A 13,982-nucleotide genomic window follows, 5' to 3' on the forward strand; every position below is an offset into this window, starting at 1 on the left:
CTGCATGGGAACTATTGGCAGCGGCGTGGGTTGTCAGTCCGGACCGCCCATTGCATTGCCCTGTATTAAATGGCGCATCCCTGCCAGCCACGCCTGCCCTCGTCACTCCACGTCGAGTGAGTGAACGCGTCGGCTATCCTGATACCGTGCTACGGCACTGGTCTCCGCGGATAGGGTTGGTCACTCCCTGCACAGTTCCTCCAGCCACGTCCTACCTGTGCATACTTTGCGCAAGACAGAACTGCATTGTCGCATGCTCTCCCTTCTCTTAAGCGCCACACCTGCATAGTGTACCCCACCCCTGTCAAGCCTTTCTTCTTCTTGAGATGCCCACGACCTACACCCTCACCCTAAAGCTGCATGTCTGTAACATACGCGCCAAACTTAATGCGGGGGAAGCCGCTCCCATGCCCTCAAGCCCGACCGCTCCCCAAATCAAACGCTGTTGACCAACTGACACCAACACGAAACTGCACTGCTATCCCACGCCTATTGGTGGCGCTACGCCCAATACCTGCGCATGGCTCTTCAGAACGTCAAGCCAGAAGCGGGCTGTACGCATGTCGGCAGTCTACGCTCACACTGGCGCCCACTCCACTGCGGGCCATCCAGCTCAAGTTTTGTTACACCACGCTCATCTCCAAAGCCCGTCTGGCCATGCACAACGTACAACACTCACGTTCACACAAGGTTTCTACCACCACTCCGGCTCCATGCGGCCCGCGTCCGACGGCGGCGGCGGCTCGCCGTCCGCTCCGTCATAGCTGCTCGCCGCGCGCGACCGCCCCGTCCGCAGCGCGTGCAGCTGCGCCAGCAGTGGCTCCCGCACGTGCAGCTGCAGCTGCGCGCACGCCCACACCAGCCGCAGCAGGCAGGGCTCCTTGTAGCGGCTTCCGTAGCGCAGCGCGTGGTGCTGCAGCGACTCGAACAGGTCGCGGTGCGGGTGGTCCAGCTTGGCGTAGGCCCACGCCACCACGGATGCGTCCCAGGGGCAGAAGCGGCCCAGGCGCGAGGCGATGGCGGGCGCGGCTGCGTCCAGCAGCTCCGGGCAGGAGTGGCTGTGGTAGGCCACTGACCACAGCACCTAACGAGAAGCGGGGCCGGTGTAAGGAGGGGTGTTTCACTTGAGGAGCATGATTCGCTGCTGGGCCAGCTGTAGCTAAAAGCAGGCGGTACCGCTAGCCAGGGCTCGGCGGGCTTGCCACGGGCTGCACGACCGCTCTACACGCAATGATGCGAGCGCGCCAACATCGCCATTTCCCCAGCAAGCAGACAATCCTGCAAACGTCCTGCAGCTCGGCGCCTCGCCCTAGGACGACCTATCAAAGGCCCCCTAAACCCCCGCGCGCTCTTTCCCATCACAGCGTGCCCGTGTCCGTGTCTATCTCTCACCTGAACCACCTCGTGCGGCGTGAGCAGGTGCATCAGTGGCCGCAGCTCCTGCACCAGCAGCCGGTACAAAGCCTGGTTGTACAGGTTGCACTTGGCGAAGCCCCACAGCAGCTTGGCCATGCTCTTGGCATGGCCTTGCGCTGTCGGCGCCGCGCCGCCCGCGCCCAGCCCCGCGCTGCCGCCCTCCGGGTCCTCGCCGTCAGACAGCGAGTCCGTGAGCCGCCGCCGCCGGACTGTGGGCACGGCCGCAGGCACGTCGGAGCCGTCGCAAGACTGCAGGCCACGGCCACCGCCCGCGGCGCTGCCGGAGGCGGCGGCAACTGCGCCGGCCGCCGCGGCTGCGGCTGCGACGGCGGAGGCGTCGCGCGGATGCGGCCGCCGCGCCTGCAGCATGACGTGCGTCTCGTCGTGGTGGTGCAGCGACGGCAGCCGGCGCAGGAGCGGCCGGTCGTCGGGCAGTGAGCCCTCGTCCATGGATGACGTGGCGCTGCCGGCCGTGGCCGTGCTCACAAACGCCGAGCCGATAGGGGCGCTGCCGGAGGCCGCCGGCGCCGTGCCGTTGCCGTTGCTGCCCAGGTGCGCAGCGGCGGGCGATGGCGACTCCGGCGGGTGCGGCTGCGCGGCTGCGTTCACGCCGCCGTCCGAGCCAGCTCTCCGCCAGCCTGACGCGCTCGCCGCAGCAGGTGCATCTAGCCGTATCCGCACGGGGCCCCCGGCATCTTGCCCTGGCCCCTGCCGGAGCCCCAGACCCAGCCTGCGCTGCGCCTCCGCTTCCGCCCGCTGTTGCTGCTGCGTCTGCATCTGCTGCGGTGGCATCGACCCGTCCGCCATCTGCCCCGACCAGTACCGCCGCTGCTGCTGCATTGCTGCCAGCCCCGCCGCGCCCGCAGCCGCCGCCTGCTGCCGCTGCCGCCGGAGCCGCACCCTCCCCACCAGCACGCGCGCCGCCCGCACTAGCAGCTGCCGGTCCTGGCACTTGAGCACCGCCAGCGCCCACACCAGGTTGGACAGCTCAAGGTCGCTGAACTCGCGCAGCCGGGGCGCCGCCACGCGGCAAATGGTGGTGGTCAGCGGGCCGTGGTAGTGCTTGCCGGCGCGCGCAAACGCCCACAGCAGCGTGCTCAGACCCTGTCAGGTGGATCCGGTTGGGTTGGATCAAGTGTGATTGAATCAAAGGGGTACCGAACTGTAAATACATCCAATCGGCAAGTTCCGCTGACGGCGTCTACAGCAGTGCCCGTACTCCGCACACTAGCAGTGGCCAGCATCGTCCGCATGCCCCTCCCTCATTGGGTCTACAGCTGCGCTCGGACCCCAGCATGCACTCCATCACGAGTTGTGGCGCTGTCCTACTGCCATACGCCATGACGCGCTCAACCCGACCCCGCCCCATCCCACCTCGCTCTTTTGCACCGGGTTCGGTTTAGGCTGGGCTGGTATCTACAACCCACCTTACCACGCCCAACTCCCAACGCACGCCCCTTCGGTCCCCAACCCCACACAGCGTTCCCGCCCCCCCATACGCGGGATCACGGCCTCACCTGCGGGTCCAGCCGGTCCACCTGCGCCACTGCTGCGTTGGCCAGGCCGTTGAGCAGGATGGGGTTGCAGTAGGCCGCCACGTGCACCGCCTCCGCCACCGCCGCCGCCAGCACGCACAGCTCCTGTGGCCCCAGCGAGCCCAGGCCGCGCATCACCCGCTTCGCCAGCGCGTCCATGTGCTGCGAGCCCACCAGGCGAAGCTTGACGGCAGCCGACACCAGCTGCGCCACGCCGGCCGCAGGTGTGGCCTCCAGGCGCGACGGGCAGCACGCCGCCGCGAATAGCGGCGCGACTGCCGCCGGCGGCACGTAGTGCCCGGCGCCCCGCAGCTCGCCCGCCGCCCACAGCGCATTTGCGAGCTCCTGGTCTGACATGGACGCCGCACGAGTGGAGGCGGCGCGAAGCGCGTCCGCGAGCGCGTCCGGCGGCACGGGGCAGGGCTGCAGCCTCCCCGCCGCCCACAATGCGTTGCTGGCACCCTGCGGCGTGAGGTCTCGCCGCCGCACCACCTCCGGCAGCAGCGCCGCAAGCAGCTGCGTGGTCAGGCCGGCCGTGCTTCCGCCTCCGCCTCCGCCGCTCGTATTGCTGCTACTGGTGCTCGCACCGCTGCTGGAGCTCGCATTGACGCCACCCCAAGTGCTGCCTCTCCCTTGCGCGGGCACGCCGCCGGCCGCAGCGTCTGGGAGCCCTAGCCCCTGCGGAGGCATGCTCGCAAACGCCCACAGCACGTTCACCAGCTCCTGCGTCGCCACGCCCCGCAGCCCGCGCCCTGTCCCTGCCTCCGGCCCTTGCATTGCCCCCGCCCCGGCTGCCGTGCCCGCCTCTGCATCGGTTGCCCCTGACCCAGCCACCGCGTCCCGCCCCGTCGCCGCGCGGAGCACCAGGCCGCCCAGGTGCCGCATGAGCCCCGGGTGCGGGTGCTGCACCTTGGCGAACGCCCACGCCGTGTTGGCGACGTCCTGGCTATTCAGCTGCGCCGGCGGCACCCGCAGCAGCGCCGCAGCAGCGCCGTCGAAGAGCTCCTCCACATGGCATTGCGCGGTGGCGCACGCCCACAGCAGGTTGGACAGGCCGGAGGGCGTGAAGGCGCCCAGCTGCGGCAGCGCTGCCTGCACGGCCGCCGAGATCATGCTGCGGTCCTGACTGGCCGCCGCCACCGCCCAGGCCAGGTTGTGTAGCTCCTGCGGCTTGAAGGCGGGCAGGCGCGCCTTGCCGGCCGCAATGATGGCGGCCCACAGCGGCACCTCGCGGTAGCCGAGCTTGGCGAGGCCCAGCGCAAGGTTGGACAGCTCCTGCGGGAGCGCGCTTGTGAGGCGGGACCCGTTGCCGCTGAGCAGCTGCGCTGCCGTGACGGACAGCAGCGGCCCCAGCTGCAACATCGAGGACGGCTGCGGCTGCGGCTCGCCGGCGATGGCTTGCAATGTTGTTGACGTGCCGGGTTGGGGCTGCGGTTCTAACGAGGATGCCGAGGGCGAAGATGCCGGCGGGGTGTCCGGCCGCTGCCGCGGGCTGCGGATGCGCATGCTGCCCAGCGCCCAAACGACATTGGCGAACTGCCGCGCCGAGGGGTACTGCTGCTGCTGCGCATGCGCCAGGAAAGCTTCTGAAAGCTCTTCTAGCAGCGATTCCCGCAACCGTGCATCATCCGCTGCTGCTGCCGCTGCTGCACCCCGCGAGGGAGTGTGCCGTGACCGGAACAGTTGCCCCTGGTTCCTCGAGCCCGGTGTCCCAAACGCCGCTGGATCCGCACCGCTGGCATCTGCGCTGCTGCTGCCTAACTGTCCATCCGCTGCCGCTCCTGCTACTGGTGCTGCTGCTTGTAGATGGCCGTTCCCCACAACCTCGTGCAGCCCCGCCTGCGCCTGCCTGTGGTGTCGCTGGTGTCGCTGGTGTTGCTGTTGATGGTGCGGCTGCTCGGGTTCCCCCGCCGTCAGCTTTGCCAGCTTGACAATAGCCGCCGCCGTGTGAATTGAATTGAACTGCGACTTGTGGCGCGTCACCACGTCGTGCAACTCTGACGTAGTCTTGGAGTGCGTGATGCGTCGTGTTAGGGCCGCCGCGTCGCGGCTGTTTCCCCCCGCCGAATCCACACCTCTCCGAAAGCTGCCGCGCGGCTGCTTACTTCCGCCAGCATACCCCCGAGCGCTTGTGCTGGGGGCACAATCTGCGCTAGAGCGGCTGCCAGCTGGCCGCTCGAACTCCTCGTTCAGGGGCTGTGCGGCCAGCGTGGGGTCTGCTGACGCCACGCTAGCGCGCTCCACCGCGATGGCATGCTGCGGCTCCTGGGTCCGAGCGGGCAGGTGCTGCGAGCATTTACAACGACGAGTTAGCGAGCGGAGCACCAAAGCGGACGGGCGAAAGGGTTGCTTCCGGTCGCTAATTGATATCCCCTCACCGCTCACCTGGAGAGACACCTGAATACCAGCGCTGGGTGGCCAGGAGTGATTTGCATGCGCACTGGCGGGCTCTGCACTTCGACCGTCGAGCTTGGGCTTTGCAAGCTGAGCCTGCGTGTTTGGGTCAGGCTCAGACGCTTTCCTCGAGAGCCAGTCGGTGTTTGCACATTGATTTTAACTCACCCTTGCATAGATGGCATTCCTTGCGCAGCCGCGCAGTGAGCTGGAGCTCAGGCCCTCCTTCCACATTCAGTTCAGCGAGCCATCCAGAGCCGATCTAAATCCTAGGCGACCAGCCAAAACTTCAAACTCCAACCGCGCTGCGCTTGGCGTTGCCCGCAAGAGGACCTATCGGCCCAGAGGGCGCTCGCGAGGGCGCTGGCCTCGCCGCCCAGCCCAGAGCTACCGATCCCGCTGATGCTGCCTATCCTAATGCTCACAATGTACGCTATGCATGCGACCGCAGCGAAAGGCCTCACTTCTTAGCGTGGTGACCGCTTGCTCAACGAAAGCTCCCTAAGAACCTTGCATCATGGGTTGTTAAAGCATCATATGATGTTAATCCCAGTGCACAACACTACGCCTGTGCGCAGTGACAGCGATCTCCATTTAGATCGGTGGGCAATGCGCTGTGACAGGGCCCCTTGACCAGATTTGAATTTGCATTATAATAATACAAAAGTAAAGGCATTAGTACATGATTGATATGTCGCCTAGGGTGCGACTTTCGCAAAGTGCTTATGCGGTGGCTGGCTCGGTGGGCGGGTAGTATTCGCAGCGGCAGCAACCAGAAGGAAACAATCCAAACAAATAAGGGGAGAAACACTCAAGGGATCTAGAGGGGGAGCCAGCCAGTGGACACTACGCGCTTGGGTTAGGCCGTTAGGGCGGCACGCGGCCTACTAGCTGTACCACCGGGGACTTTAAGGGGCTATATACCGGACAGACATGACGTAACAATGGATTGGGGTGAATCATGATGGTCCATTGAGAACACGTTGCGCGCTTTGATTTCATTCCGTTCGCGACCAGCGCGTGCAGGCGGCACCCTGCGTCCACAGTGTGCGTGCTCCAGATAAGCCACGCTGCCAGCCCCAAACGCCGTGACTTAACACCGCCAACAGCAAACGTCAATTGATGCACGCTACACTATCGCTGCGGCAACGCAGCAATGCCTGGAGATGCTATCACGCCCTCGTGGCCAGCATGTGGTGGTGTGTGAGCCCCACTCGCCGCAGCCCCAAGCGCAGCCCCTGGCAATTGCGGTTGCCTGAGACACCAACTTTGCAGTTGCTGCTTGCATTCCCCATACTCACAGCCTGGATGCGCATTTCAGCGCCCCAAAAGGTATCCAAACGTACGCACAGAACCCTCTCCACATCAGGCGTATACACTGCCATCTCCCCTCGCCTGCGCGGGCAAAGCCCTGCCCGTTACGGCCGCGGCATGTCACCGTCGGCCGCGGAACGTCACCGTGACAAGCAGCCGTCCAACGGTTGAATCTGACGCCGCCATGCCTCATGCTACTTCAGCAGCCTCATCTGCGTTGCCGTGTGGCCGTCGCGTGTGGCCGCATCAGCGGCGCCGCCGGCAGCAACCCCACCCGCACCTTCAGCTTCGTGCACAGAAATGAGGGCGAACGTTGAGATCAGCGGCAGCAAGGCGCGAACACCGTACAAACATCACTATCACTGCGACGACAACATCACCCACTATCGCCTGCTATCGCCCACAGCTGCCCGGGACTCCGGCATGTCGCTGCCGCTGAGCTGGTCGTAAGCTCTCCAAACGTGACACAGCCACGCACCTTTGTCAGGCTAGGCTCATACTCCGGCCCCTCCAGCCACTCCTCCAGCTCCCGCACGTCCTTCTTTGTCACGTTCTTGCCGCGCGAAAAGGGCGAGTCCAGGTAGCGCACAGGGCGGGCAACACGCCCTTCCTGCGTGGGGTGCCCGTCCGCGCCCGCCGCAGGCGCTGACAGCGGCCCCGGGGCGAAACGCACCCTTTTTGCTCTCTCCTGGTTATTGGCTAGCTGTATGGGCCGTTGTTCTTGAGCTGAACTGCGCCGCCTGCCGCGTCTGGCGCTCCCGCCAGCGCCCAAGGTCGGTTGCTCGTCGGCCTGAGCACGCCGCTCGCCGTTCCTGGCACTCCCGCCTGCGCCCAGTGGTTCTTCGTCTGTTGCTGGCGGCTGCGCCTGTGCCTCGGTGCGTCGCTTCGCCCTCCGGCCTCGTCGGCCACCAAAGGGCTGGTCGTTGAGGGCGGTTACTGGTGAGAGGGCAGCTGAGAGGGCTGCAGCTAGGCCACTCGGTGGGGCTTGGTATGTCGCGGCTTTTGCAGTTTTCCACTGGTCGCCCGTCAAACCCTTGTTTGTACTTGTCTTGTAAGGCTTTAGCGTTGGCAGAGCGGCTTGTGGCGCTTCCACGTTCGAAACCTTTTTAGGTTCTTTGGACAAGCGGGGCATTCGGTACAGCCATCAGGCTAATTGTTGTTACCGTTGTAAGTTAATTATATGTAGAGTGAACAACATCAGCTATGTCAGCTGTGTGATGAGCAGGATGAAGCGCAGAAGGACTTCTGCGATGCTGCGGAACTTGGCCAACTGTCTGCCAAAGCCTAAAATCTATATGTCGTTCGTTTAAAAGTTACTACACTGCTTGCCGCCAGGGAGCTATATTTACCACAGTCCTCGCCCAAGAATGCTGCGCGTGCACACCATCCCTTTCTCTGCCGTGAGCCGCACCTCCAGCAGTGCTAGGCCCGTAGTCATCGGGCGGCAGCAAATCAAGGCTGCGCCGGTTGCTGTGCGGCGCTCATCGTTCCGTTGCTGGGCCGCGAGTCCCGAGACGCCAGCCGGCGCTCCGGCTGAGGTGCGTGGTGTGGCAGGCTGCTTCTGGTATGATGGACCCAATTCGACGGTTGGCAACATCCGGAACCGTGGCGCCTCGAAGATACACAACTACAGCGGCGGGACCTCACGCGTACGGGCAATACCATGTTGCCGTATTGCAGGGGGTGCTGGGGCAAGCACGCGTTAGGCCAAGGGTCACGGGGCCGTTTCTTTACTGTATCCAGCAGACTGCACTTCAGTTACCCTTGGCAAGGAGCTACACCGCAGCCACTTTCTTATGTCCATGAGGTTTATCCGTGCACCTTTGGCAACCACTTGCCTTCTCGTGTTATGCTTGCAGGAGTTCCAGGGCCTGCTCCCAGACGAGGATGCTGAGGTGCGTGGCGCAGCGGGCGCCGTCTGGATGCGCTACCCGAAGCTGGGTCAGCCAGTGCATTGCTACAATGCTAGAGGGTTCTCGTTATGTGCATAGCGTCGGGGGGAAGGTGTGGGGACTGCACGGCTGTCCCACCTCAGCAGCGGCGGCAGCATCTAGCACACGTGGCTCTGGGTCCTTGCTCTCCTTGCACTAGCCCTGTTGCTCAATACGGTAGCGAAGTTGCATATGAGATGTGAGCCCGCAACTGTTTAGGCAGAAATAGGCGCTTGCGGTGCTGACAGAGCAGAAATCCGCCGTTGACCCGCTGCGTGTTGGGCGCCCAAGTACTCGCGGCTACCTGGGCTTTGGGTTCGGCCCGGTAACCCCCACGGCCCTCCCACATCACGTGCTCCCACAGGTTCCGGGCAACTACTTTGACGCCATGGACCCCAAGACAAAGCTGGGCAAGGCCGTGCGTGCCGCCGTGGACGAGCTGAACCACCTCAATGCGATGGTGCGATCAGCGGGGAGCAATGAAGGCGCACATACGGGTATCGGCATTGCGAGGGCCAGGCGGTTGCAGGGGTGCAGGAGCGCTGGCCTGGCGTGCGCGTGGGTGCTGTTTGTTGGCCACTGGGCCTGACGGCGTGGCAAATTCTTGCCGGCGCCCGCCGGGCGGTGTGCAGCTAGTCAGCAGTTGCCTACCCTGACACTACCCTATGACTGCTGGAACTCATGCGCGCAAGCGCTCACGGTGCCCTCTGCATCTGGCACGCACACAGGAGCTGGAAAACCTGCAGAAGGCGGACTCGCTGCTGAAGAAGCTCGGCCTCAAGTCCTCCATCTTCCAGGTGCCGGAGGGTCAGAAGGCGGAGGAGTCGCAGTGAGCCGCAAGCTGTCACAACGCAATACGCCAAAAGATACTAGGTTGGTGAGCCCGACTTCTTGTGGGTGCAGAGGCTACATGGAATGGCCACATGCTGGGGGTCATGCCACTGGGGTCATGCCAGAGTGCCAGGCATGTTTGCTAGGGCTACGTGTTGGGGTTGTTGAGGTGAAGGTGAAACATGGCCGCCCGGCAACGCAGAACGATTTCAGTATCGGGGAACAGAGTGATAGATTTTCACTTGTGAAGGTGGAACATGACCGCCCGGCAACGCAGGAAGGATTTCAGTATCGAGGAACATAGTGATAGGTTTTTGGGCTGAGCCCCCCGAGCGAAGCGATCCAGGTGGGGCGAAGCCCCCCAGGATTGCCCCTGTCCGTGCCTGTTCGGCCTCAGACTGTGGAGGGGCTCAGCCCCTTTTCCCGTGACCGGGGAACACTTGTCACTTGTCTACAAGGTGAAATGCGTGGTACGGTCTGGTCATGCTTTTGTATGCCGTATATGGGACCGGCTGAATGCAGCCACGCAGACCGTGCACCTTGAGTATGTGTGCTCGGGCGGAAGCGGCCTTTGTCTGGTTTTGACGGGGTGGTGTGTGCCCTTGCTGGATTCCCGGGCCACTTCTCCTGATTCCGGGTACCTAAGGACAAGGCTTGGCCTGCTTCCGTCTGAGCTTTGACGCGTGCGTGCTGCGGCATCAGCGTCTGCGTTCGAGGCTGGCCACCTGGGCAAATGGGGGTAGACGGAGTGATGGACAGGGGTGGTCTGGAACGGTGAAGCCGTATCGAGCAGGTGTAGGTGACTGGATGGGCCAGGATACGGTTGGCAGAATGGGATGACTGCTTCAAGGCACCGTGTGAAGAAAGCGTCAAGGTGGCATGCGCGGCGCCGCGGCGGGCGTGGGCAGCGGGTGAAGCGTGGAACCAGGGGCGACTGTAAGTTTGCGTGGCTAAGTGAATGGAGAGATGGGAAAGGGAAAGGGGCGGGTTGGCGTACTGTGTGCAGCGTATTCCCAGACCCAACATTCAATTTGCGACGTCAAGGCATGAGCGCGTGGCTTGTATAACGCCGGAGTTACTGTACCGAGACATCGCTGACTTGCTGTCAGGAGTCAAGGCAGGGCAGAGACAGAGCAGGACAGGTCGCAGATGGGACAGGGTGTGCAGCCACTGCGGGTCACTGCAGTCAGTGCAGTGACTGCAGTCTGCAGCGCAGCTCTGCATGACGCAGCATGTCCTGCCAGTATGCTGCATCATGTCTTTTAAGTGAAATGTGGTCGGGCAACGGCGAACTCCTCTTGGAAGGAAAGCCCTCTGCCAAAAGGCGGGAGCGGCCAGAGCGTGCGGGTTTGCCCGATGCCGCCCAGCTTGCGTTCTGCAGTGAAGCGATCCCGCAGCACTCAAATCATTATTGTGTAGTATGCAGATGCTCCGGGCCCCTGCCCTGCGCCGGTTGTCGGGCCTTCTACGCGCTTCACAAGTGCAATTTGGGCGCCGTTCAGCGTTTCGCAGCTCCACCGCAACAGAACACACGGCTCGGACGCTTGTGATAGCCTGCTCAAACTTCATGGGCAAGTTTTATGCAGTCCGCGTGGGGCGCAAGCCAGGTATTTACAGCGACTGGGCTGAAGTGAAGCCGCTGGTCGATGGGTTCGCCGGAGCGCAGCACAAATCCTTCAAGTCGCGCTCTGAAGCAGAAAAGTACCTTGGCCTGACATGGATTGAGCGAGGGGAGCGCGGCTCCGGCAGCAGCAAACGCAGCCGTGACGACTGGGACGACGACGATGACTTCGACTACCCGGACCCGCCGCCCGCTCCAGCGCTGCGTCAGAATCCATACCTGCCCCCCTCCGACCAAAATGCTCGGGGGCCCCCGTCGCGGGGCGATGACCGCTCTGGCCGTGGCGCCTCCTTATCAGGGAGAGGCGCCGCACCGGCACCCGTGCTGCCCACTATCGGAGTGATGATCCTGGGCGGAGGCGCGCCCGAGGTCCGGAGCGCCTCGGCCGCAAGAAACCTGACCACCGGCCGAGCAGTGGGAGTAAGCGGAGGTACCGCAGGCGGTGTCAGCAGAGGGGGCGGGAGGTACGAGCCTGTAATCGAGGGGCCGCTGCAGCCCATCAGCAGCGGCACCCTGTACCAGTTGGTGAGGCTGGCTGGGGCGGCGTGGAATGGGCTTGGGACAGTTTAGTGGCGCAGTGGTGTGTCAAAGCGAACTGTGGTGGTTTGTTGGTGGTGTCCTGCCGGCCGTGTGGTTTCAGGGCAGGGGGTTAATGGAGCAGGGGGCAGCTACATAATGTCAGGGGCGGTGTGATGTGGAGCAGCGTGTGGGCCGGCGGCCGGCGTGGCTGGTTGCTGGGTCCTGATTGATATTGATGCTTGCAGTGGGGTGGTGCATTCCAACCCTTAGCAACCGCGATCCCTCACTTTGCACGTGCCTGGCTGCAGGAATTCGACGGTGCCGCGCGCGGGAACCCGGGCCAGGCGGGCTGCGGTGCTGTGCTGCGGCGGGAGGACTCCGGAACAGTGGTGAGTCTTACTCCGTTGCTCAACACCTTGGTCGGGCAACAGCATTGAGTTCTGGCAGGTTTGCATGGTTATGGCACGTAGGCCTCTGTGTGCATCCACCTACAGTTTCACAGCACGCACACAAGCGGTGGGGTCCTCGCCCTCTGCTTCTCCGTTGCCATTCCTGCACTGTGCCCACCCACTCAATTGTCCAAACTCAGCGCCCACTGCCGGCTCTGACCCGATGCTGCCATCCGCGCCATGGCACAGGTGTGCCGACTGCGCAAGTACTTGGGCGCCAGCTCCACCAACAACGAGGCCGAGTACACAGCGCTCCTGGAGGGGCTGAGGGTACGTGTATGCGTGTGTTACAAAAGCACAAGGCAACGGCTCGTGTGCACGCGCAACCAGAGTGTGCCCTTGCTTGCATGAGATAGAGTAGAGGCTTAAGTGGTTTCCAGTTCTTGGGTCTAAACGAAGGCGTGCGCCTGTCTGTGGCATTCAGGCCCACATGAGTGCGCCGTATTGCGAGTCCGGGTGCACATTGCTCCTTTGTGGCTGTGTCGTGTGTTATAGGTTCGCACCTTTCCTGCGCTTGCGGCCGCGTGCGGGGCTGTACTAACGGCCGACGTGGATGTTGCGCATGACGTCGCTGCTGCCCGCAGATGGCCAAGCGACTGGGCGTGCGGCGCGTTGAGGCAAAGGGCGACAGCAAGCTGGTGGTGATGCAGGTGGAGGGCAAGTGGAAGGTGAACGCCGAAAACCTGCGACCGCTGCGGGAGGCGGTCGTGCAGGAGGTGCGCGGCTTCGAGTCTTTCAAGATCGGCCATATCCCCCGGTGCGCTGCAGCGGTTGCAAGGGAGAGCAGACCGGACGGGCTTCGTTTTTGAATGTACAGTGCGCCCAGCTTCTGGCAACATCATAGCACCTTTCAGCACCCATATAAGCGCCGCTCTGTGGCGGCTCACACAGGGTTCTTGCTTGCACTGCACGTCCGCAAGCGCACCTCAGTGTGCATATAACAGTTGTCCAAATGTCCAACGCACCCCGACGCTCATACCGCCGCGCTGTCTGCTGCTGCACTTTATTGCACACTGCAGGGAGTGGAACTCAGACGCTGACAAGTTGAGTAATGACGCGATCGACCTTGCGTACAGCTAGGCAGCGCAGGCGCATGCGGCCTGTGACGCCGCCCGCCCCCATGCGAACGCAGTGTTTTAGTGCGTCACCTGTACAGTTGCGCTGAAAGGGGGCGCTGCTCGCGGCACGGTACTGAACACGCACTTCGAGGACTTGACTGGTGTGGTTGGCGGCAGGATGCCAGCGGCAATGCCGATGCCTGCTGCATGTAGCGCGCGCGCTCTGCGTACTATAGATGGTTCAGGGCACGACTGCCAGGATGGGATGCCTGCGGTGATCCTGGTACTGACGGTAGTTGGTACCGCACTTCGTGAGCTGCGACCTGCTAGGGAACTAGTGGTACGACTTCTCTCGAACTCCTGGTACAAGATGAGGTGCATACGTACAAGGAATAATGGGTACAGCGTGGCACATCTGACGTCTGCATGGCCGCTCTACGATTAGATGCAGGGATCGGGGTGTCCGTTAGGTGGCATCGATGTAGATCTGTGGGCGGTGAAGCGTCAAATGCGCTCGAATGAAGCGCAGGAGCGTGAGCGCAGGGCCATGGGCAAGTCCCAGTGTGCAGCGCAATCGTACATAGTTGATATAAAGTCTTGTGTTGATGTTTTTTTTGGTGGGGCGAGGCTTGTTTTGTACATTAAATTCTCTTTGTACGTAGTAGGTGTGACAGCGGGTGTCGCGTAGGGGGCGGTGGAGGGTGGGGGGTGGGGGGGAGGGGGGGAGTGGGCAAGTCGGGCCATCAGGCAGGCAGCCCACTCTCCACAGGCGCGATAGTACCAGTATAGAAACACATTCTTGACTGTTCAACGGCGCCAGAATGGGAACAGGCGCGACTTGTACGGGCTGCCTCATCCCGAGCCGAGCTCGGCGGCGGCCAAAGTACTAGCGCTGCATTTCCACTACACCTGCT

General features: G+C 63.1%; 4 protein-coding genes across 4 annotated transcripts; 2 read left to right on the top strand and 2 right to left on the bottom strand.

Moving 5' to 3' along the window:
* Positions 1 to 53: 53 nt before the first annotated feature.
* CHLRE_06g272450v5 (uncharacterized protein) lies at positions 54 to 5,982 on the bottom strand. The gene is made up of 5 exons (XM_043062966.1): positions 5,514 to 5,982; positions 5,337 to 5,441; positions 2,934 to 5,237; positions 1,393 to 2,520; positions 54 to 1,084 (listed from the first exon to the last, which is right to left on the bottom strand). Exons 1-5 carry the CDS (start codon positions 5,577 to 5,579, stop codon positions 695 to 697), a joined length of 3,993 nt encoding a protein of 1,330 aa, XP_042923672.1. The 5' UTR covers positions 5,580 to 5,982; the 3' UTR covers positions 54 to 694.
* A 274-nt stretch (positions 5,983 to 6,256) lies between these two features.
* On the bottom strand, positions 6,257 to 7,822 carry CHLRE_06g272475v5 (uncharacterized protein). The gene is made up of 2 exons (XM_001696151.2): positions 7,138 to 7,822; positions 6,257 to 6,945 (listed from the first exon to the last, which is right to left on the bottom strand). Exons 1-2 carry the CDS (start codon positions 7,789 to 7,791, stop codon positions 6,868 to 6,870), a joined length of 732 nt encoding a protein of 243 aa, XP_001696203.1. The 5' UTR covers positions 7,792 to 7,822; the 3' UTR covers positions 6,257 to 6,867.
* A 120-nt stretch (positions 7,823 to 7,942) lies between these two features.
* Positions 7,943 to 10,694, top strand: CHLRE_06g272500v5 (uncharacterized protein). Its single transcript, XM_001696426.2, has 4 exons — positions 7,943 to 8,197; positions 8,519 to 8,554; positions 8,955 to 9,050; positions 9,319 to 10,694. Exons 1-4 carry the CDS (start codon positions 8,027 to 8,029, stop codon positions 9,421 to 9,423), a joined length of 408 nt encoding a protein of 135 aa, XP_001696478.1. The 5' UTR covers positions 7,943 to 8,026; the 3' UTR covers positions 9,424 to 10,694.
* Positions 10,695 to 10,852: 158 nt separating this feature from the next.
* CHLRE_06g272550v5 (uncharacterized protein) lies at positions 10,853 to 13,934 on the top strand. Its single transcript, XM_043062967.1, has 5 exons — positions 10,853 to 11,567; positions 11,870 to 11,950; positions 12,200 to 12,280; positions 12,595 to 12,767; positions 13,030 to 13,934. The coding sequence occupies exons 1-5, from the start codon at positions 10,989 to 10,991 to the stop codon at positions 13,088 to 13,090; spliced, it is 975 nt and encodes a 324-aa protein (XP_042923673.1). The 5' UTR covers positions 10,853 to 10,988; the 3' UTR covers positions 13,091 to 13,934.
* The last annotated feature ends 48 nt before the right edge of the window (positions 13,935 to 13,982 follow it).

This window comes from Chlamydomonas reinhardtii, chromosome 6 (genome assembly GCF_000002595.2).
Source record: "Chlamydomonas reinhardtii strain CC-503 cw92 mt+ chromosome 6, whole genome shotgun sequence".
In the NCBI taxonomy this organism is placed as follows: Eukaryota; Viridiplantae; Chlorophyta; class Chlorophyceae; order Chlamydomonadales; family Chlamydomonadaceae; genus Chlamydomonas; species Chlamydomonas reinhardtii.